This window comes from Chanos chanos, chromosome 4, assembly GCF_902362185.1.
Source record: "Chanos chanos chromosome 4, fChaCha1.1, whole genome shotgun sequence".
Lineage (NCBI taxonomy): Eukaryota > Metazoa > Chordata > Actinopteri > Gonorynchiformes > Chanidae > Chanos > Chanos chanos.
Window position 1 is genome coordinate 9,116,781 of NC_044498.1, and position 22,762 is coordinate 9,139,542.

A 22,762-nucleotide genomic window follows, 5' to 3' on the forward strand; every position below is an offset into this window, starting at 1 on the left:
TATTTGTTCTCCACACACTCACTTTCCAAAAACAGGATTCAGCTGTTTAGAGATGTAGTTTTCTTTGTCTTTAATCTCAGATTTTCCCAGTTTGATGACAATGTATGGGTCAGCTTTGCCATTTATGTCTGCGGGGTGCAGTTCAGTGGCCTGAGAGAAAAAAAAAATCCACTTGAAAATTCCTGACAATCAAATAAGCAGATACCAGGTGTGGTCAAATGTTAAAACTGTGCTATCATGGAAAGCTTTTAATAGATAATAATATTTATACACATTCAGAAAATGTTTGCAGCATTAAGAAGGTCACAGCTGTAGTTCTTGGGGCCACAGAAAATACTTACCCTGATGACATAAACCCTGACTAGAACATTAATGGGATCGTTGTGCGGAATGTTCTGGAACATGCCCATGTTTGGGTCAAACGTTGAATCCCTGACCATCTCCTCACCCAAAGGCAGCTTATACATACAAAGAGACCCCTAAAGACAGTGTGACAAATGGACAGAGTCATTTATTTAGTTAGTGTTAACATTTACCAGTGATTCCCTGTTATTTCTTCCATTGTATTATGGTATAACCATAATAAAGAATGGTGTTTATCATAAAGAATCCAGGCTCATACTTTAAATCTGCCCACGATTCTGTCTTCATCTGGCATGCTGTTTTCATCATCATCTCCTGCTTTCCCTCTGTACAGGTTAAAGGTGTGTAGCCAGTCCTCAAAATTCTCAAACTCACTTTCCAGCTCCTTATTATACACCTGAAAGAATCAATGAAGTGAATGTACAGTTCTAATTACCCAGGGATCGACATAGCTGCAGACAAATGCATCAAATACACACACACACACACACACACACACACACACTGGCTTTAAAATTCTCAGAACTATGAAGAAAGGACAGCTAACAATTACAACTTACTTCACTGTGTTTTTGAGTGAATTCATTTTACAGGCATTTTTGTGCCCATTTTTTTGAGTGAAGCTCACGCTTAAAAAAAAGCTATGAGGAAAGTTACCTCATTCCTTTTCAACTTTACACCACCATACCGCAGAATGATGATTTTCAATTTATCGGACGACGTCAGAAACTACGTGAACATAGAACCTTGGAATAACTCGAAAGTTGTCCTGTGTTTAACGGCATTTTTTGAACACTCACCAGAAGCTCGTCTACTTTAACTTTGTTCTGTCGTTTCTCTGACCCGTCACTGGCGTGGCTCTTCTTTTTGTCCTTTGCGCTCTTCCCTTTGTTCTTCTCCTTAGTTTTGTTGCCTTTCAGATGAAAGTCATCAGCTTTGATCTCAGCTTTGAGGTTGTGAGGGTGGATGAGGGTGAGAGAGATGAGTGAGCACAATACTCGAGATGGACAGAAACATGAAACTTTGCCAACTTTTGCTAGTCTGCTTTTTGTCAGGTGACTAGCAAAACTACTGGTAAAACAGTCAGTCAAAAAAAGTATCTTGCGAATCGTACCACTAATTCTGTATACTGATCCAAGATTTCAATATGGATTTTCAGTTAATTTCAGGATTACTTCAGGATTTTAGCACGCTGTAAAGCTGCATGTCTTGTGTTACAGTCTCAAAATATATGTTAACAATGTAGTAATTTGGAAGATTCGCAAACTTAAAACTCGGCAGTCCTGAATAAAATGCAAATTATCTCAAGAGCTCAAACATTTTCTATAGAATGAAATAATACGTTTATATGAAAGTAATACACGTGTGCATAGGCAACTCTCAATGTCATTTTTAAAAATAGATACTACCCTATCACTATTACAAGCTTGATCACGAACTAAACCCTGTGAATAGTAATATATTTATAATGAAATTGTTGACCGGCATTAAAACATGGTCCAAATCATTGTCAACGAAAGTTTATGCATCAGACTCAAGAGGTGATGGTGCTAAAATAACTTAGTTAAGTTCGCCGGCAACTTCCACGACAGAGTCAGCAGGCATCTCTGGGACTAAGAGAAGAGTATGAGTACACAGGAGGTTGATTTATGAGTTAAGCACAGCTAATGGGGCAGGACACAGGCGAAACTTGGAATGACAACAACATCTACAGGTTCTGTCAAATGAAGCATTTTGAAGTTGCTTATATGTCAGAAACTTCTGAAATGCTTAACGGACTACACTACGATGAATGGCGAATGGAGAAATGCAAACTGAAATGGGTGGTTTAACTACCTGTTGTCTCAGCTGCAATCTCCAAATCTTCTCTCTCCTCCGCTTCAGCCAGGGCTGCCTCCTGGGCTCGGAGAAGCTGCAGCATGAAAACACCATATTCAGTGAGTGTATAACATTCTCTCTCTCATCCTTAAACAAGACTGACATCTCTGTCTTTCCTGTTCGAACGCTGGTGCTTTTAAGCATTTTTGTTTAAATTTGTTTGTCGGGTCTAACAAATTTGAAGAATCTCCCTGGTCCCTGACAGACAATCTCCCAGATCTGGTCAAGGTACAATAAGAACACTTATCTATACTTACATCAACATAAATTAGAGGCAAACTGAATAGTTTCTGAATATCTTCCCCATGTTAAAGTTTTTTTCCCTCTAAAAATGTCAGTAATGTCCAAGTGTGGAAATTAGGCCCACTGCCCTAATGCTGCGTGGGCAGACTGAAGATAGGGACCCTCACCTCCATCATTGTCTCTATTGAAGCAAAGTACTTTGACCACCAGTCCAACATACTCTCATCCATCTCTTCCTCATCTACTTCTTCTCCTTTCTTTTTCTTCTTCTTTTTCTTCTTCTCTTTCTCCTTGTCATCCTCATTCTTTTGGCAAAAAACAAAAAACCCCCCCAAAAAACAGAATAAAATTACTAGGTCCCACTGTGATGCTCTACACTACAGGGGTCAAAATCCAGTCCTAGACGGCCATGGTCCTGCTGTTTTTCTTGTAGACCAACTAAATAGAATCTCTGATTGGCTGAAGAGTGTCCACACCTGTTTTCAAGGTGAAAATCAACAGGTAACTAGGAGGTGAAAACAAAAATCAGCAGGACCCCAGCCTTCCAGGACCGGATTTTGACACCCCTGCTCTACAGCAACAGTTGATGTCTCGACAGACAAAGATGAAAGTTTCTGGTGATATCTGGAAAATCTGACAATAATTATAACAGATTGTTTTCTTAGAATTACTTAATGATGATGATTTATGAAATATAGGAGTAGTTACACATGCATGTATAGTTTTAAGCAATGGTTTTTGTCCGTTAGAGTAAGACTATGCTGGAGACTACAACTTACCACATCAACTTTTACAACTGCATCAGATGTCTATAGAAGAAGGGCCACACAGAACAAACAACAAATTATCCGTGTACATGTCACAAATCACAAAGAAACACAAAAACACCACACACAAGGCACTGGTACAGTATGCTAACACCACAAAAACAACAACAACAAAAAACACTTCAACTTCATTTCTCTCTTTGAATGAAATATCACAGATTTGAATACTCACAGCATCTAATTTGACCACAGTTTCCATTTTCTTTACGCTGGGCTCTGGGTCCATGTTGACCAAAATGTCACCTGAGGGTTGAGAGAGGGGGTGGGAGTAGGGGTGAGAGCGGAACGTCCCATTGGCCTGTCTAACTGTTGTGGGTGGAGTCAGCAGAACAGTGAGGAAAACAGGACAGTGCCAGCAGCAGGTGGGGAGAGACAGGGAGAGACAGAGAAAGTATGAAAAATATGAGTAAAGTGGGAAACAGCCACACTCAGGGAAAAGAGAACACATCTCTAAGTAACAAATACACCCCAATACTTTAATCAAAAAGCCTGAACTTAAGAACCCTGACACTGACCAATTATACAAATACAAGGGTATCATCTTTAATATTTGAAATCTGTGAATACTTGGGATAAGTAAGTTTGTGAAATTCAAACTGAAAAGCTTGACTGATTAATCAAAGTACACTTGGTGTATTTGTTCACACTAATGTACAGAAGCTGATGAATAAAAGGAAAGGAAACTGAAAAAAGACAAAGTTTTGAGGAGACATTTTGAGCAGAGTTTGAAGATGCATTTTCTAATCAAATTTTACAGATTAGCTGATATAGTTCATCCATAACACTTAGAAATAGACTCTGATTTTACTGACCAGGCACTGATTAGTTGGAACCTCTTGCTCATAACTATTAGAGTTTGTCTGATACCTGTGTGGGCCCAGTTATTGGCAGTCTTGTCAGGGGGACTGTAGATGAATTTGCGGAGGCTTGTCACGGTGTGCGAGCCCACCAGTGTGTACCGGCCAAACGCCCTGCAGTCGACTACACGGATATTCAGCGGCGGATGAAGCAGCTCATTCTCTGGCAAGTCCTGTGAGAAAAGGGTCATATGAGATTCTGTACCTCTATCATTAATTGCTCTACAATGAACAGTAGGCATAGGAGAAGTTAAGAACACTAAAGCTACAACGACACTAGAGTGCCTGTTTCGATAAATCTGTTTTAATCCAGAAAAAGCTGAGAAAATAGTGAAGTCTCCTTATGTCTTTGCTTTTGAAAATCAAAAACACATCGGTATCTTGACCATCACTCACCACTTCAAACCACTTGACCAGAGTGCTGAAATTTGGGTTCTTCTTGTAGTTTTGGATGAGTGCAGACTGAACCCCTTTGCCCGCACATTCTATATCCACACGAGGACGGTCCACTTGGGCCAGGTTCACTCTTTTCAAGTCTCTTAGACCCCAGAAGAGAACCTTGATCGGAGACGTAAATGCGTCGCGTCACCATAGCGACTCAAAATAAAACCTTCCCATGCACTACTGACATTTGTCTCTCACTTTCTCCCAGCCCTCATATTCCCCACATTTGAAAGTTCCTCTCTCTAACCTCCCTTCTGCGTCCTGCGCTCTTTTCTCTGTGATGTACGGTATAATGTATGTATGCTTCTCACCTCTATCCGGTATCTGCTGAGGACAGGACGAATGCCCAGTGGCACGGGCAGGATTGGCCCACGTTCGCAGTCTGTTGGGCCGTCTATGGGAGGGAGCTCTGCCTTACCCGCAGGCCCAATCTGAGAATCAGCAGGTTGCATATTCAGTGTCATCAGTCAACTACCAAGAACCTGAGCTTCATTGCTGACTCGCTGCATTAAGAGAATGATAACTACTGATCTACTGGATCACAATAACTCCGAAAGTCAAGTTTTTTACAATCTGTTCCTACAGTTCCAGAGTTATGCTAGTTTTCCACTAATCAGACACCAGAGTGCTTGACTCATAAGTGAGCTTCCAGAACCTCATGATTTCCAGATATGGAATTAAAAATCTCGGCTTAAAGGATACAAAACAAAAAAAGCATAGCTATGAACGTGATCATACAGTTTTTACGACTTTGTCATAAACATTTGCTCCCCAACTTTAGCATAAGACCCAGAAGACAGAAGGAGAGAAAAATGGTAATGATGGAGAGCAGAGTGAAGAGAGGGAAAGATACAAGAGTGATATGATGGAGTGAAGGAAGAGCACCTTGATCTGAGGGACAGCAAAGTCATGAACAGCAATAAGAGCCCTCCGCACCTCCTCACCATCGTACGGAATCTGCCGAGGGGTAGAGATCCGGGACGGGAGGGGTGAGAAAATAATGGTATCACAGGGTGGAGGATGGAGGAAAAACAGGGAAAGAGGGACAGAGAGAGAAAGACAGAGAATTCTATCCAAGCTATCAGACTCTGAGCATGAATCGTGTATTGACGAGTTAGGGTTCTGGTTAAATTTGCCCAGTACAAACGGCAAGTTTTTGGCTAAATCTGTGTTTTTTTTAGCCACGTGCCCAGTGTTTATCCGAGGTTATTTGTGTACCGTTAGCAGGCATGTAGTGTTCTGAGTATGTTCAGTGTTAGTTGTGTTTTGACAGATCACACTGCATTGTGTTAGACTGAGCCGATGCTTCTTGAGTATGTCACGTGTGTCTGTACGGTCTTTGCAAGTACATTCACTGCTGTGTGTAGAAGTGTTTGAGGGTAAGCCCACATGGTGGTGGTGGTGGTGTGTGTGAGTGTGTTTCTGTGAGGACAGTTGTACCTGCAGCAACTCAAATGCAGCCAACAGTTCTCCTGCTGTGCAGTTTCCCCTATAGATCTGATAATACTCCAGCTGGGGTGGAAACCGTGGAGGGCTGTAATGCTCGCCAGTCATCTTAGTCAGAGGCTTTGCGAATGTCCGGCCGATGAACTCAGCCTTGCCCTAAACACCACAGCCCAGAATCGGGTTCAGTCTCATTTATAGCCACACGGGGGCAGTACCTGCACACATCTATGACTGGGGACACCATTCACAACTAGTATGCAAGTAATATATTAACAATAAAGCACACAGAGTCATATCCAGACTTTTAGAGCAAGCATATCTCTTTCTCTTCTCACTGAAATACAAAGAGTAGATAAATAACTGTAATGCTAGAAGTTAACATTAACGTATAAAAGAATATCAAAATATTCCTTTGGATTTTCAAATGAAGTAAATGCGTAAGTATAATGTAGTATACATTGTAGGTACACACTATTACATCATAACTGAGACTGTAGAGTTTGTGTAGATAGAAATGCACAAAAATTCTGATCCCAACCCTATCCATAACCTTAACACCAGACCTAAAATATTTATTTACAAAAGTTTTACAGCCTCAAGTAGTGCGCATTAGTTTGTACTGACAAAGTGATTACATCATACTTACTGACATAATTTGTAAATTTAAAGGAATTATGTCTTTCTTAAGAAGATGCCTTTCTTAAGAAAAAGTTCACAGATACTACATTATACAGTCTTTCCACGCGGTCTCTAAAGTAGACACTCAGACACATGCTGATTTGGTAAAAAAAGTACCATAAAAGCTAGAAAGTAGAAACCATGACTACACAACAGTGAAAATCACAACAGCTGAAAATATCAATGACTTTTAACTATTAGGACAACACTCTCAAGGACAGAGTTCTGTCCACCACACCACACACAAATGTGACATGCAAGAGGTGAAAAGGTCGTACAAGAGGTGAACTTGGGCTAAAAACAGGGTGCTTTATTAGTTTACAAATTACATTTGTCATCCTAGCATCCAAAACCAATTTTAAAAAAAAGGTTCAAAATGACAGTGTTTTGTTGTTTAATACACTTATTCCACCTCGGGCATGTCACATTTTCTGTGTAATTAAGAAAAAGAAAAATGTTATGAACACTATTCCTTTCACACTCTACTTAGCCGAAGCGTCATCGGACAAACATGGCAGGAACAGACAGTTTAGGCATGAACAAACACACAAATAGTCAGTGCAGTGTCACAACATCTTGCAATCTCATATTCAACACTTAGACAGAACCACAACTACTAACAGCTTATAAGAGATACTATGTATAGCTGTAAATATGACAGAAATAATACAGAGCTATGGCATACCTAAGTGAAGCCTAATTCAAACTAATAATCTATCTTTGATTTAGTTTCATGTCTAGTGGTACGTGTATTCTCTATAGATGGAGCTCTTACCACAGTGTCCTGGTCATAGATTTCGACCACAATGATGGGGGGGTCATCACGGAGTTCACTGGCCTCACCATAAAGTTCTACATTATCAAACACCAGCAGCTGGTCCCACGTAGGACACAGGGTCTCACTAAGAACCTAAACACACACACACACACACACACACACACACACACACAACACGCATCTAATTAGATAAAGAAACATGAAAGAACTGGCAGACCTGTCTTGTATGTTGGTATTACTTTACAGTATACATAAAGGTGTATTCTTTCCATGTGAAACAGAGAAATAGCGATACAGACACAGACAAACACACACACACACACACACACCCACACACACTGACCTCTGTGACCTGACTGTGTGTGGAGAAGAAGACCCGGGCAAAGGGGTCAGACAGGCCAGTGTTGTCAGCAGCAAACAGACTGCGAGCCTGATACAAATGAGCCCTCAGCTGGAACACCTGCTTCACTGAAATAAAGAAAGAGAGACAGGTCAGAACACACACGCGCACACACACACGCACGCATGCACGCGCACACACGCACACACACGCACACACTAACGTGCTGGTTTCTGGGGACTCTTCATGGGCTTCCGTTACAATAAAGGTAACAACCTAACCCTAAAAACACTTTCACCCTTTTACTTTTACCAATCACAACGTTATCTTTTATTAAAAAAAAAAACACCTGTGCATTGCTTTTTGCTTATGGGGACTATGATTTTGAACACAGTTTGACAAGGCCTCCCCAGTAGAATAGCGTACTTTCAGTCAAACATCCTCCTAATTTAGTGAAAACATTTACACACACACACACACGCACGCACACACACATACACACACACACACACACACACACACACACACACACACACACACACATACTGGGACTTTTGACTTCCATTTTACTGTAAGATGTTCACTGGAAAAATGGGCCCTGGCATGTTTGCGGTGGAAGCGCATTTTGAGAAAGGGCACTCTAATTGGAGTGAGCAGGTGTGTTAGCGCACACTTACTGTTATAGATCAGGCTGATGGGAGGGACTGACTGTAGACCAGAGCTTTTAGCAGCTTTATTCTCCTCAAAGCCACTGGGCAGGCCACTCAGAAAGTCTTTCCTCTGTTTATTCAGTCCCAGCCACAGATACAGCTCTAGTTTGGCCTGCACTGTCCACCCAGCTGGGCCGAAGCCTTTCTTGCCTGGGAGCTACACATGACCACACACATCACAGAGGCAAACCAGGAAGGTTAGACTTCATCAGAGCTTCTGATCTGCAGAGGAAACCTGCATACTATCTTATCTTATGTAAAAGTGGACCCTGAAAAAAAAACAATAATTTAGAAAGCTGAGACTATAGAAATACATATTTGCTTCGATGCCTCAGAATGTACCCAAGGTGCAAGAAAATGGAACAACGGTTTCGGTGTTAAGGTTTTCTTCGGGACTCACAAGAAGCTTGCGCTTTGCAACCAAAATATTGGGAAGGAGAGAGAGACAGACAGACAGACAGAAAGACAGAGAGAGAGAGAGAGAGAGGCAGAAACAGAGAGACTAACCCTTAGAAAGACAGCTTTAACTTTGCCACAGTCTTTGCCCATTTCCTCGTCGACGATGGAGTAGAGGATGTCTTTGGAAGGGATGCGTGCATATGCCACTCGTTTACCATTAGTCATCATCCAAACAAACACATCAGGGATACTGTGCTGGGGCTGAACACAAACACAAACATGGTCTTAGTCAGTTTTACTCAAATCCATTTGTGTGTCTGAGATTCATAAACTGTATCTCTACCAAAGGCATGCACTCTCTCATTGTTAATGATTCAACATGATTCAGTCCACTTTTTTTTGTGTGTGATTAACTTTTTATCAGAGGTTTTGGAAGACTAACAAACAAAAACAAGAACACAGAAACATTGACTGTCTTATCACCATAAAAAACGTATAAGAGCGCCAAGGAAAAACATTTGCATACCACATGACAACCAAGAAAAGAAGGGAAACAAGACTGCACAGTTGTAAAGACGCACGTCATTGATCTCTATGGAGGTCGCCAATATCTACCACTGTTTTTGCCCAGACAGCCACTGTTTCGGCCTTCGCCCTGTAAAGCCTGGCGGTTGAATACTCTAAATTAGCCATGTATTGTGCATTCATCAGCCATAATCTTAATACATTAATCTCCTGCTTAACCTAATGTTCTAAGATTCTAAGATTTTCTTTGCTGCCCTGAGGCCACAGAAGAGGATTCTTTTATTTATCAGTGTAGTATTCGGTGCGGTGTCATCATTCAACAAACATAAACAGGGGTCTGGGATCATAGTAGTCCCGAGTAGTTTCCCCATAACATTACATACATGAGCCCATAAAGCATTCACCTTAGCACATCCCCAAAACAGGCGAAGTACTGCTCCCACAGAACAATTTGGACACAAAGGACTTGAAATTAGGACTTGAAATTAGTCCCATTCTGTGAAGTCTGTAAGGTGTGGCATAAGATCTATGGATTATCTTGAAGTTGATGAACTGGTGGTTCAAATTTCGAGATGTGTTATTTGTATTTGACCAAATTCTGTGCCAGTCTAGGTGAGGGACAGCTTTACTTAACTCCCTGTCTCAAATACTTTCAACTGGTAATGTTTTACACCGTGCACTTATGAGAGAGTTGCATATTTTTGCAACCAATCCCCAGGAGCGCTGGCTGCTGTTCATTCAATCTGACATTGGGTGGGTCCGTAACTGTGCACCACACGGAACACCACATGACTTCATTAATGGTCGCAATCTTAAATAGAGAAAAAATGAGGAGCCTGGGAGGTCAAACATTTGCTGTTATTCCTGGAATGAATGAAGGCCACTGTCACCATATATATTCTCTAAATTATTATTATTAATGCCCTTAGATGCCCAGGGAATAAAGTTAAAGGGTTTACCTGCTCTTAAAATATGTGGATTGTTTCAGAGAGGCGATAGCTTATTATACTTAGGCATGTTCTCAAGAAGTTTCTCTATTTTATTCCAAACTAAAAGGGAGTATGATAGTATACTTCCTAGTGTAATACTTTGGTTCCGGCGTTTCAACTTAATTTACAAATGATCTTGTAAGTTATAAGGTGCCGCTAATGCAGCCTCTATGGTTCTCCAGGGTACCTTTGAATTCTCATCTGCCCGGAAAGGCCCGGTGATAAAATTTTAAATTCGGGAATGCCAGTCCTCCACTTAACTGAGGGCTCTGTAAAGTGGTTGATTTAATTCTTGCACGTTTACCATTCCACAGAAATTTGGAAATCACAGACTGGACTTGATTGACAAATTTCAGAGGGGGGGGGGGGGGGGGGGCAGCTGGGATCATAAAAAAAATCAAAGTTCAACCAAGGCAATATGTTCATCTTCATAATGGAAATCCTCCCTTGTAAAGAGACAGGTGGGATACTTCATCGCTGCATATCACCTTTGACATGATTGAATCCACTTTGAATAAGTTGGATTCAATTCAGTTTGATTTAGTGTGTATAGAGGACTTTTTGCAGTAGATATCACAGATCACAGGTTGGAAATGACTGATGTCATTTCCTGGGTTGCAGGTCATGACCATGGTGTTTTTAATTTTTGTTTCTATGTTCATGCTCTCTTTGTGCCTGTGTAAGGTGATTGTTAGGAGATGTTGTGCCTTATGAATCCTGGGCATTGGATTTCTCCTCACCTCGTCTGCCAGAAAACGGAGTCTTTGCAGGAAATTAAGCACCAGTTTGAGTTTGTCTCGAACTGTGTTTTTCTTCACTTGGGAGCGGATCGTCTTAGCTTGCTGGGCCATACTTTCCTACAGAAACGCACACACACACACACACACACATGCACACACACACACACACACATACACACACCCACACACACACACACACACACACACACACACACACACACACACACACACATGCACACAAATACACACATGCACACGCACACACGTAATTAGACATATGAGCTTTACTGCAGCACATACACAGAATACATACATATGCACTTGCATACAGTTTCACTAGAGAAATAGACAAATACACAAATATTATTTAGGTGTGTGTGTGTGTGTGTGTGTGTGTGTGTGTGTGTGTGTGCATCCGTAACTCACGGTACACACAGTGGCTCAGTCAGAGAGTAAGACAATACCATTTCTCTCATGCAGGATTTCAGGCGTTCCCGGTCCAGTCTGGTTCTTCCAGCCTGATTCTGATCTTTGTTGGCCAGAGTTACAAAGCGACTGGAAGAAAAAAGGACAGCAATGAGATTGAGAGAGAACAGGAGAGAAAATAAAGCAAGAGAGTGAAGATGAAAAATAGATTAAAAATCATGTACGGTTTCAGCAGTGAACTCCACAGCTGTCTAACTCTGTCAAAATAGTGACTGAGTTGTTTGTCTGAGAGATTCATTTCAGTAGGAACCACTTGAGAAGCTGGACATTTTAGCAAAGGCATAGTCGGGGATAATCATCTGTCAGCTCTAATTACAGAAAAGGTATGTGCACATTTAAAGCCAGCGCTCAGACTAATGGTGTGGATTTTGCTTTGGTGGTGTTCTGAAGTTTCACAATAAAAACGATGTAAACCCTTATTTTTCACAGTCTGGTAAGCTTTGAATGGTTTACAGGATCTGACCCTGTTTGACAGAGAGAGATTCAGAGGAAATAAATTACATCTCACTAGAGTGAGTCTTTAAGGGCTCAGAGTGTTCCAGGTTAAGCTGCATTATTAATATCAATTGGTCTGTTGCTATTTTTCTAACCTGCAGCCAGTGCTCAGCTCCTCCAGGACTCCCCTCAGCCTCCGTTCAGGAAATGCCTTTTCTGTCTTTATTATCTCCTGCACATCATTCAGACCTTCCTCCTGTTAACATGCACACATACACACACATACACACACATACACGCACACACACACACACACGCACACATACACACACACATGCACGCATGCACACACGCACACACACACACAACACAGAGTTTTGGGTTAAAGGTAGTATGGGGAATTTAACTCTGAGTGAGGCTGTGCAGTGAGACTGGATAAGGTGCTGTGCTTAGGGATATTTCTGTTGTTTTTGTTGCCTTTGCGTAGTGTTGTGTAGTACTGTATTTAAAGCTGCTGTTGTGATGTTTTGTTGTGCTGCAGTGAGAGATGTTGTTCTGTGTGGTACTGTATTGAACCTTGTTGTTGTTGTTGTTGTTGCTGTTGTTGTTGCATTTTGTTGTACTGTGCTACTGTGATACTGTATTGAGAGCTGCTGTTGTTGTGATGTTGTGTTGTGCTGTACTGGGAGCCACTGATGTTGTTATGTTGTGTTATGCTGTATAAAGTGCTGGTCTTTATGAGATGCTGTATTACACTGCATAGAGAGCTGTTGTTGTTATGATGCTGAGTTATGCTGTATAGGGAGCTGTTGTTGTTGTTGTGATGTTGTGTTATGCTGTATAGAGAGCTGCTGTTGTTGAGATGTTGTGTTATGCTGTATAGGGAGCTGTTGTTGTTGTTGTGATGTTGTGTTATGCTGTATAGGGAGCTGTTGTTGTTGTTGTGATGTTGTGTTATGTTGTATAGGGAGCTGTTGTTGTTGTTGTGATGTTGTGTGCTGTATTAATAGTGTCAGTGTATTTGTCTCTGTGCAGTCTGACCAGCTTGTCTGCGATCTTGTCCATGATGTTGGAGTTGTAGAGACGTCTCCTTTGGTCCTGCCACCAGCTCTTAATGTAGATGCATGGTTTCTTCTCAAAGTATGGCAGATGGAAATAATTCCTGAAAACACCAGCATGCAGCACGAGAATTAGCCTGGGCCAGAATGTTCTGCAGAACCAGTCCACCATGAGGAGGCGGTTTGAATCATTATGTGAAATTCTGATATATTGCAAAGTGCTGAGTCAAGAGTTGATGTCCTTTCAAATTGATTTCCAGTGTTTTACTTTTGGATGAAGTTTAGAAAAACTTAAGGTAGAACTGATGGAGTACAGAAAAACCCTTTCTTTAGAAATCAAAGATTCATGCAGCTGCAGTCACTCTGCAGAGATTTTTGGCTGCAGTAGATTTTGAAATAGACATGACCATGACCGCATTTCTTTTTGTCTGTCTAATGTTGGAACTGCTTCAAGAAACAGAATTAGACTTAGTATTCTGGAATGATAGCTACTGGCCAGCCATCAGAACATTGTATGTATTACAATAATGGTTATGGTATTTGGAACAAATGTACAACATATAGGTAAAATTTCAGCTTATTTAAATTATTTAAAAAAAAAAAAAAAACATTGAATTGTGGGAAAAGCGTGTAACACCTGACCTTTGACTGAAATTCTCTGACCCTCTTTACCTGTCAGTGACAACGGGCTTCATGGGAGGGGTGGATGACACAGACACAAGGTCACCATCATCATCCTCAGCTTCTTCATCACTGGAGTTATGGATCAGCTCGGACTCCTCCTCATCACTGTCCACTCCGCTATCTTTCTTCTTCTTACGTACCGATGAAGCTTTGCTCACCCCATCAGTCTGGTTTCCATAGTTACCTGTTGGACAGCGATAAAGCCCATGACACCATCGTTTGCTTTTGCATGGTGCATGACATCTGGTTGACTTCAGATTCAGCATTTCCTCTGTGGCTAATGATTGGGATTCAGAGAGTAAATCATGTATGTTAGTGTGTGAATTATTCATTTGAATGACAGCCACTGGTCTCGCTCACCAATTGTGACTTCAAAACTTATTGGCTTATCTCCAATCTTCCTGTCAATCATGGTGGCCTCGAGGAAGGACCCAAAGAGGAAGAACTCTTCCACCTTTCCTGTAGCACTCTGGGGAGAGAATAAAGAGGGAATGAAAAAAAAAAAAAAGAATGAATTAAACAGGACAGGAAATGGAGAGAGATTCATATGAATGAAGAGAAAGAGTCATAAATCATAAATATAGGTCATGTATAATCAAATATATAATCTCAGGTCCTCATAAACACCACATATTAGTATTGATCTTACTTTTGCAAAGCTTTGGCCTTGAGGATGGATCAATGTGGGAATGTGAATTTCAATAATGTTTTCATGGCCCTTTCATTGTCTTGCTCTTTGACTCAAAAGTCAGTTATAGTCTTTCATTTCAGTTTGCTCATGACTCATCAAAGTGATTGTAATATAGATTCTCCATCATTCCCACTGACATAAACAGGATTTTACCTTACTTTATGTGTGTGTGTGTGTGTGTGTGTGCGTGTGCGTGTGTGTGATGTGCATCCAGGACCACATCGTCAGTGTCTATACTTTCTTGAGTTTTTGTTTGTGTCTCTGACACAGTACAGATCAGTGGATGAGTTCTCAATCTAGGAAGCTTCCTCTCTCTGTGGAGACTCAAGATACCAGCTACAAATGTTGTATGTTACACTCCTGCGTTAAGGTTTTGAGAGACTATCAGCTTTGCCCTCTGGCAAAAATACGTCCAACTGATCAATAATTCAATAATTACAGCCCCCGAAAGCCCAACAAAAACCCACACCAAGAACGAGTTTACATATACACCAGGTCTCATGAGAACAGTATAATTTCCCAAAAGGATAATCTTATTTATAAACATGACATCAGAGGGTCAGGAAGAGTTGCTGTTTAAAAATTCATTGGCTAGAATCTACAAATTACCACATAGCTCATGACATTTCCAAATCACACGTGACCCAACTAATCATTTAGTTTAAACTTTTCATAAGATCAGGAAGATAAGTTTGTTTTTTAGCTGATAAGCTGAATTTGTGGCTAATGGAAATCCTGTGCTTAAATAATTAGTGTAAAATCATAAATTACGCTGCACTTTATCACATTTGAGTAAAGATAGCAGCTTCCTCCGTAACTCTAACAGAGTTCACCACATGAACTTAGGAAAACCTCTGTGAATCACAGGAGAAGTAAATTAGATTTCACCCATATTTATTCTTTGGAAATTTGTGCTTACAGGAATCTATGCCCTTCCCTTGACTGAACGCACTTAAGAGCCTCTGTTAAATCAATAAATGTAATTATTCACATCCTGTGCTCCTGCATACATTAGGACATTCAACCTGTTATAAGTCCATTTAACCGCATCAACTGGCAACAAAACAAGCTATCGCTACACATGATAGCCTTCATACTACCCTCTGGGAAATTCATCCCTAAACATCATCTTTAGCCTGTGGAGTTTCTCACCTCTGAGACGTTGGGCACTGGCTCCACCTGTACTTCAGTGGAGCTCATTATCTCTGCGGAGGTGGTGTCAAGGATCTCCACAGCGATGCTGAGGAGGAGGCGAGCCCTAAAAGACACACCCTCCCCCAGCCCTTCATTAAGGTCCTGATGTTCATCCATCAGGGTGTAGTTTCGGGTGGAACCATACATGTTCACCCAGGCAGGGCCCAGTGTGGGCAGGAAGCCTACAGAAACAAGGTATCACTCTCTTATCATATTCAGGTCCAAAAAAATAACTGAGTTTCAATATGAGCTCCAAGCTAGAAAAAGATAAATAAATCCAGAAAATTCAAAGCACATTCTAATAGAGGTCTACACTTGACCTCTCCAATGTTAACCACCTTAATCTGACAGTCAGGATGGACACATGCTCCCACTCTGTACCATCACTAAAAACTACAAAATGAAACCATGAAATTTGGAGAACTGCTGTATTATTGTCCATATAGAATTTCAGTTGAATTTGTGGGGAAATCAGTTATGAATCACGAAATTCTGGCCTTTTGAAAATGAGCAAGCCAAACCAGACTGCATATCTCTGTGTTAACAAATTTAAATACCACACAGTATGACATATAACAGAATTGTGCTCCCTTGGATTCTAGCACTGAGTTATTCTGGTATACCAGTCTACCACCTTTGTCTCCGTCATTGGCGATCTTCCGTAGGTCAATAAAATGCGTTCCTATGGCAACGTCGTTGACCTTATCCGAGTCTCGGATCTGAACTTTCATGCGTCTGCAGAGTGGCGGGAACATCTCCGTGAAAATGATCTGTTCGTTCCAGATGGGTTCATAGCTGCTTTTTTGGACAGACGTTTTACCCTGTAAACAAAAGAAGAGCAATAAAATTGTTTTAGTCATTGCAGGGAACTTGAATGAACTGAGATCAGGGACAGATTGTGTCAGTGAGGCAGCCATGCACACTCAACACACCAGTGTTTTATCAATTGTATGAGTGCTATACAAAATGATACTGAAAATATCTGTAAAAATGTCCTTAAAAAAGTTGTTCTACCTTCTGTCCAGCAAACACCACTTGTACATAAGGATCAACCAGGTCTCTGTTTTCCCCGATGAAAGCTTTCTTCACGTTTGCCATGATACTGGTGTTCATCTTGGGAAGCCCCTCAGCACGAAGAATCTTCACATAAAACCGAGCCCACTGCCTCTCTGACGGAACGCCCTCAGGCAAGAGCAGATTTCTGACAAGCGTTCAGAGGGAATGTTTTAGCAACTCACTGCATTGAACTCCACACTTTCTCAATCCAAAAGCTTGTGTTCCAGAAATGCATAATACTACAGGGGGTGTGCGAACATAAATTACGTTTTCTTTTCACAATTGAACATGTATAGGACTACACGTACGAATACAGGCCTCTTCTATAGAAATTGATCCACTTCTTCAATACCTGTGAGGTTTATGACTGACTTCTGTTGGCTTAACAGCTTTGTTACAAAGCAATCTCACTGAAAAAGTTGTCATGGATAAATACTCATCCTGCTTTGTCTTTCTCACCCTTCTATGTCATCTTCATCCGTCTCATTGGCTTTGTGTGGAGTTTTGATGTTGTCCCCTTTCCCCACCACTGCAATGTCACACTTTATGTAACCTTTACAGCCAGCTGTGATGTCATCAGAGTCAGATAGCATAGCCCATTTGTGATAGAACTGGTGTTCTGGGTAAGACAGCAGGCAATATGTATGTCACATTTATAAATCCAGTAGTCAGCAGACAAACGAAGCAGTTTCTGAACATTCGACCATTCTTTTACTCTCGTGCAATCACTGATAATTTCACCTGTTTGCATGTGGCAGATTTGAATTTTTATTCTTATTATTGTTATTATTATTAAGGGGGAAGTCAAAGGTTTTCAGTTTTTATTCAGGCTGAATGATAACGCAGGTCACCAATTTGCATGTAGTTACCCCAACTATTTAGATAAAACAGAAAACTCAAGTCCCCTAGCTGTCCTCTCTGAGCTCCCCCTACGTATGTACAGAGTGAATCACATTTGAATGTAAAATAACAAGATATTATTATGATAACAAAGCGAAAAAATGATTGCAAAAATAGGTGTTATATTTTCATTGCTATGGCAACTCACCAGGCTGTGAGTACACAGTGCCCACATCTATTTTAAAGGTTCCCACCAAAGTACCACTCCGCAAGAGGTTTTTGGAGTGGATTACCTAAGGAGTAAATTATCACAAATTAAGAGCCGAAGCCAAACAGCACAGAGCAACAGTAAAATTTTTGTGGCCCCCAATGCAGATAGAACATCTTTATTATTGAACAGAAATGTATTGTGCAGCCAGTCAAGATCACACTTCCAATTCCAATTGTGCCAGCTTGACTCTGTCAGAAAAGGGCACCTGTAGAGTTGCTGGGTAGATAAAATAATTTTTGATGTTAAAACCTATTCTGTAGTGTGAAAAGAGACAAGACATGGCGGCGTCTGCTAGCAGCCACTTTCCCAGAGTTAACATAGCAGTTGTATTTCTGAGAGACATACTTGTGAGTTAGGTGTGTGACAAATAGAAGTGAAAAATGTTGTTTTTTTATGTGCCAGTGGAGGTTGCCATACGACAGAGAGAAGGGTTAGAGCGAGCGTGAGTTTCACGAGAGAGAGAGAGTACTCACCGAGAGCTTCAGGATCTTATCGAACATGACATCCGGAGGCACATGAAAGTCAAAGACAAAGTACTGGGGTAGAAACAAAAAAAGGAGAGATTCTTTCAGAAACAATTAAGGTTGATGATAAAAATAAATATACAGCTGAATCAGTACGCCATAAAAGCACAATGTAGAAAAAAATGCGTATGAATAAAAGATCAAATCTCATCTGCTCTACGAGCGTAACGAGAGCTGCAGTAAAGTCTGAACATTAAGATTAAATTCATCTAATCACACTGCCTTCAAAGCTGATAGGGATGAAGTTGCCTTTGTTATTGGAGAAAATTGCATTTGCATGCATGTCCCCATTGTGCATGCATCAGAACGCTACAGATCCCTCATAAGGGAATGAGATGAAATGAGATGCAACCTGCTTTCAGAAACAGTTAAGAAAGTTTCAGTTCCTGGCCCTCTGATCTGCTAAAGACCCTTCAGCTCTGCCTACGCTCTGCTTCACCTCATTAATGAAAAACGTTGTAAAAGAGAAGAGAAAAGAACAGCTTGAGGGGAATGAAAATTTAAGAAAGAAAGAAAGAAAGAAAGAAAGAAAGAAAGAAAGAAAGAAAGAAAGAAAATTATGTTACAAAAAAATCCTTAAAAGGAGAATTATGTCTAAGACTCCATTTGACTCTCTCTGAAAAATTCATCAGATGAATTTTTTTTTTTATGTGATTTGACTGAATACCTGCCATATTCAGATTGAGCTAAACTACCTGTAACTATTCATGCTAATGAATCACATCTAAAGAGACACACTGAAAAATGTAGATACTCCTGCATTAGACTCAAAGTTAATTTGACACGTGGGGTGAGACAGGGGGTGATTTCTGACCTCATTGTAGTACGGGCAGTTTGTCGACTCCTTCATAGAGGTATATTTCTTCTCTTCTCCAACCTCCACACACACCACGGGGTCCATGTTTAGACCCACCAACTGCCGGGCTTCGATCACTGTCACACTGATCTGAGGAGAGAGGTTGGTATGAGCAGTTATAAAGAATCACAGTGGAACACGTCTTTCATACTGCCACAAAACATCAAAAAAGAGCCAGAACCACACACGGGTCAGCTCCTAAGCTGTGGTTAGGATGGCCTATGTCAATAAAATGTTTGGTTGTAATATTGCGCATGATGTTTTTACGTTTTTCTGTATCGGCTCCTAAATTAGTGTAAAAAAAAAAGAAAAGCAATGCTTGTCTAAAGCTCAGCAGCTCTGCTTTTCTGTTTTTTGTGTTGTGTGTCTGTGTTGCATTACAGAGACAGTGGGGATGGTGACTGATGGTGAGTTCTTACATATGTCATTAAGACACTGGTCAGAGAAATTCAAACAAATCCCCATCTGGAGTTTCTGTTTGCTAATGACCACTTTCTCTTTCCTCTCCCTCCATCCCTCCCCTGCAGTGGTCTCTGCGAGTGTGACTCACAGAACTGGGACTCTTCTAAAACTACAGTGTCTGTTCTAACAAAGTCAGAGTCCAGGAGGACCCATAAAAAAGAGCTTATCAATGCAAAAAAAATAATTCAGGAGAAGAGATCAAAATGCACTGATGTATGCGTGGGTGGGTGTGAGACAGAGAGAGAGAGAGAGAGAGAGAGAGATGGAAAGAGAGAGAGAGAAAGAGAGGGAGAGCAACAGAGATGTAGCATTGCATAGTTCAAGTCCAGGAGAACTGTTCCTGATGTGGAATAAATGCATGACTCCCAACATGATTGTTTTGTGAATGCTGACACTGTGTTCAAATCAAAGCAGAACTAGTACATTAAAAAACATTTCCTTCTCTTCATACCATACACAGAGCTAGTGTACAGACTTCAAAGACATCACTATGCGACTGTCTGTTATGGATTTATTTTCCCTAATGTGTTTGCTGTAGAAGTAAGTGCTAAAAAAACAGGAGACACCAAGAAAATTGTCCTCTCAGACCACTGCACCACAACTGCATACAGGTATAGATTCTAGAAGGATCTAGAAGGAATTCTGATGAGGTGATGCAACATTGTATCATCCTTAGGAAATTCTGTAATTTATGTTGTGTTGACAGTGGAAACAAAAAATGCTGTCTTACGCTCTTGGCCAGAATCTTCTATAAGAGTTTGATTAGGTTGCATGCTGTTGAATGTTTACATTATTTTCAGGCTGGTCAAGCCATTCTGTGCCTATTTGGATTCTATGGATGGGAATATTGCATTGCTGGAGGAGACCAGTCCCTTTAAGGACATAAATCCTTGACTATAAGATGAAGGGGATCACTCAGAATGGCTTTCTGTTATTGGTATTTTCCTTGCCCTTAAGAAAGGCCGTAAACTAAACCTAGACAACAGCTTCCTACATCATAACAGAAACACCAGAAAACCTCACCATGGGAACCAGGCACTTGGGCCTGCACCTGACTGCGGCGAAAAGGAATGATTCATCTAACCGCACGACTTTAGACCACTGACTGTGTTCTTAGCACAAAAAGCACAAAATCTGCTCTCACCCGGTTCAGAGTCACCTATAAATTTTGTTCTTACCAATCATGGTCAACATGTTCCAGGTGTATATTCTTTTAATTTGTCTTTTTTTCCACCAAGTTTACATCAACATCGGTGTCACCACTGTTCCTCCTACCAAATGTGCCTCAAGAATCACCCCTTTATAGAGGTCAGCTGGGCTAACCCAACATTTTGAATATTAACAATGAATATTATGTAGAAGTGAAATTTCAGTTCTGACTGACTGATCGCATGATCCTGCATTATTGTCATCACGATCGGGATTATTAATATTGTTTAAAATGACTATTATGAATCTACCTTCATCTCAACATGAACATGTCTTATTTTTCACTAAATTAAAAAAAAAAGGGAAATGAGATGTGGTTACAATGCTCTTCAAAAATGAAAGGTTGTTTGTTTTTCCCGCACCTGATAATCGACCGGCCTGCCCGCGCTAGGCTCCATCTTGATGTCAGGTTTCGATCTAACAGAGAGAGATGTAGAGCAGAGAATAAGAAACTTCCACACTCACATCCTCAGGCATAAACTGACAGCTGTTGGGGAAACATTTGTGTGAACCAGAGTGGACGGTCAGTGTGAGTTCTGACCTCTTGTTAGAGACGTTGGTGGTAACAGCTGTAACAGAAGCCAGAGAGATACAGTCTGGGTCCAAACCCCCTCGCAAACGCATGGCTTTGTGATCCAAGTCCTCCATGTCCAAAATGGCAGGATCATCTGGACAAACACACACACACACACACACACACACACACACACACACACAAAACACAACCAGAGTTTGTCCAAACAGAACTTTGTTCAGTAAGCCACTCCCCTCAGTCATTCTTAATGATGTTTTGTCTCTTACATCAGGTCATTTTTTTAATCACCTTCAATACAAGCAGAGGACTGGATTTTGGTGGCATACTTCAGTTAAAGGGATCCCCTAAAGGCATATACAGTTTTATGATACAACCTCTCTAATTGCTGCTGGTATGCAGGCCTGAGCATTAGCACTGTTCCCCTCTAAAAAACTGCTGACATGGTACACTTCCTCGAGGGCTAGAGCTACACTTGGGAAAATCTGAGTGAGCTCATTTCTATGTGTCTGGTATATTACTGTGTGTGTGTGTGCGCATGTGTTTGTGTGCTTTTCTCTGAAAATTGAACCTAAATTTGCCAAGCCACTCTGTGTGTGTGCTAACTGGAAACTCAAACTGAGCATTTGACCTCAGTGTCCTGTCACTGACACCTCACTTTCAATGTGTGTGTGTGTGTGTGTGTGTGTGTGTGTTCTTTATACCTCCTTTCTTGTGCTCATCTTTGGCGCTGCGGACTTTTCCCAACTTCATGGCAGAAAATACTCCTTTCCCTGCTCTGAAACAAAGCCAAACACACAGGTGATAGTTGAGTGAAAAAAAAACAAAAAAAAAAAACATGGTTAATTTGTGGATCGTTACTAAACCAATGTACATTACGCTTCCATCATCCCTCCCCCATAACAAACAGAACTGTACAATATTCCTGCATTAGTGTAATGCAGACTTTTATTCTGCCGTTACTCTAAGATATTCAGTGTTTTTCAAAACTGAACGGAGGCACTCATTACAAACATGTTTCATCATTTTCTCTGACCCTCCCCTCTCTGCTCCTCATTTTTCACAGCTAACTCAACATTGCTGCAGCTCTACAGAATTTGCAGAAAGCATGCATGATATCTGTACTGAATTTTTTATCTGTTTGTCTGCTAGTCATGCCACAGTTTTCTTGGTCTATCTATGTGCCATAAACGTTTAATAAACTCATTATATAAGAAGTCTTTCATATGATTTCATTTAGCTGATGT

The 22,762-nt window shown here is 40.9% G+C and overlaps 1 protein-coding gene across 2 annotated transcripts in view; it reads right to left on the reverse strand.

Annotated features, from left to right (window-relative positions):
* The window catches only part of otofa (otoferlin a), a 69,725-nt gene that overhangs the window by 7,548 nt on the left and 39,415 nt on the right, over positions 1 to 22,762 (reverse strand). For both annotated transcript variants that reach the window (XM_030770349.1, XM_030770348.1), the window contains exons 6-37: positions 22,220 to 22,293; positions 21,525 to 21,651; positions 21,346 to 21,400; positions 19,271 to 19,402; positions 18,406 to 18,468; positions 17,870 to 17,954; positions 17,281 to 17,440; positions 16,780 to 16,966; positions 16,400 to 16,586; positions 15,724 to 15,947; positions 14,241 to 14,349; positions 13,869 to 14,064; positions 13,180 to 13,300; positions 12,294 to 12,394; positions 11,682 to 11,772; positions 11,218 to 11,334; positions 9,072 to 9,224; positions 8,532 to 8,721; positions 7,858 to 7,982; positions 7,512 to 7,646; positions 6,053 to 6,214; positions 4,924 to 5,043; positions 4,565 to 4,726; positions 4,179 to 4,341; positions 3,484 to 3,554; positions 3,264 to 3,293; positions 2,652 to 2,789; positions 2,200 to 2,275; positions 1,164 to 1,309; positions 623 to 760; positions 342 to 479; positions 23 to 150 (exon numbers count right to left, since the gene is read on the reverse strand). In XM_030770349.1, the coding sequence (XP_030626209.1) occupies positions 23 to 150; positions 342 to 479; positions 623 to 760; positions 1,164 to 1,309; positions 2,200 to 2,275; positions 2,652 to 2,789; positions 3,264 to 3,293; positions 3,484 to 3,554; positions 4,179 to 4,341; positions 4,565 to 4,726; positions 4,924 to 5,043; positions 6,053 to 6,214; positions 7,512 to 7,646; positions 7,858 to 7,982; positions 8,532 to 8,721; positions 9,072 to 9,224; positions 11,218 to 11,334; positions 11,682 to 11,772; positions 12,294 to 12,394; positions 13,180 to 13,300; positions 13,869 to 14,064; positions 14,241 to 14,349; positions 15,724 to 15,947; positions 16,400 to 16,586; positions 16,780 to 16,966; positions 17,281 to 17,440; positions 17,870 to 17,954; positions 18,406 to 18,468; positions 19,271 to 19,402; positions 21,346 to 21,400; positions 21,525 to 21,651; positions 22,220 to 22,293 (4,104 nt within the window). The remainder of the gene's footprint in view (positions 1 to 22; positions 151 to 341; positions 480 to 622; positions 761 to 1,163; positions 1,310 to 2,199; positions 2,276 to 2,651; positions 2,790 to 3,263; positions 3,294 to 3,483; positions 3,555 to 4,178; positions 4,342 to 4,564; positions 4,727 to 4,923; positions 5,044 to 6,052; positions 6,215 to 7,511; positions 7,647 to 7,857; positions 7,983 to 8,531; positions 8,722 to 9,071; positions 9,225 to 11,217; positions 11,335 to 11,681; positions 11,773 to 12,293; positions 12,395 to 13,179; positions 13,301 to 13,868; positions 14,065 to 14,240; positions 14,350 to 15,723; positions 15,948 to 16,399; positions 16,587 to 16,779; positions 16,967 to 17,280; positions 17,441 to 17,869; positions 17,955 to 18,405; positions 18,469 to 19,270; positions 19,403 to 21,345; positions 21,401 to 21,524; positions 21,652 to 22,219; positions 22,294 to 22,762) is intronic.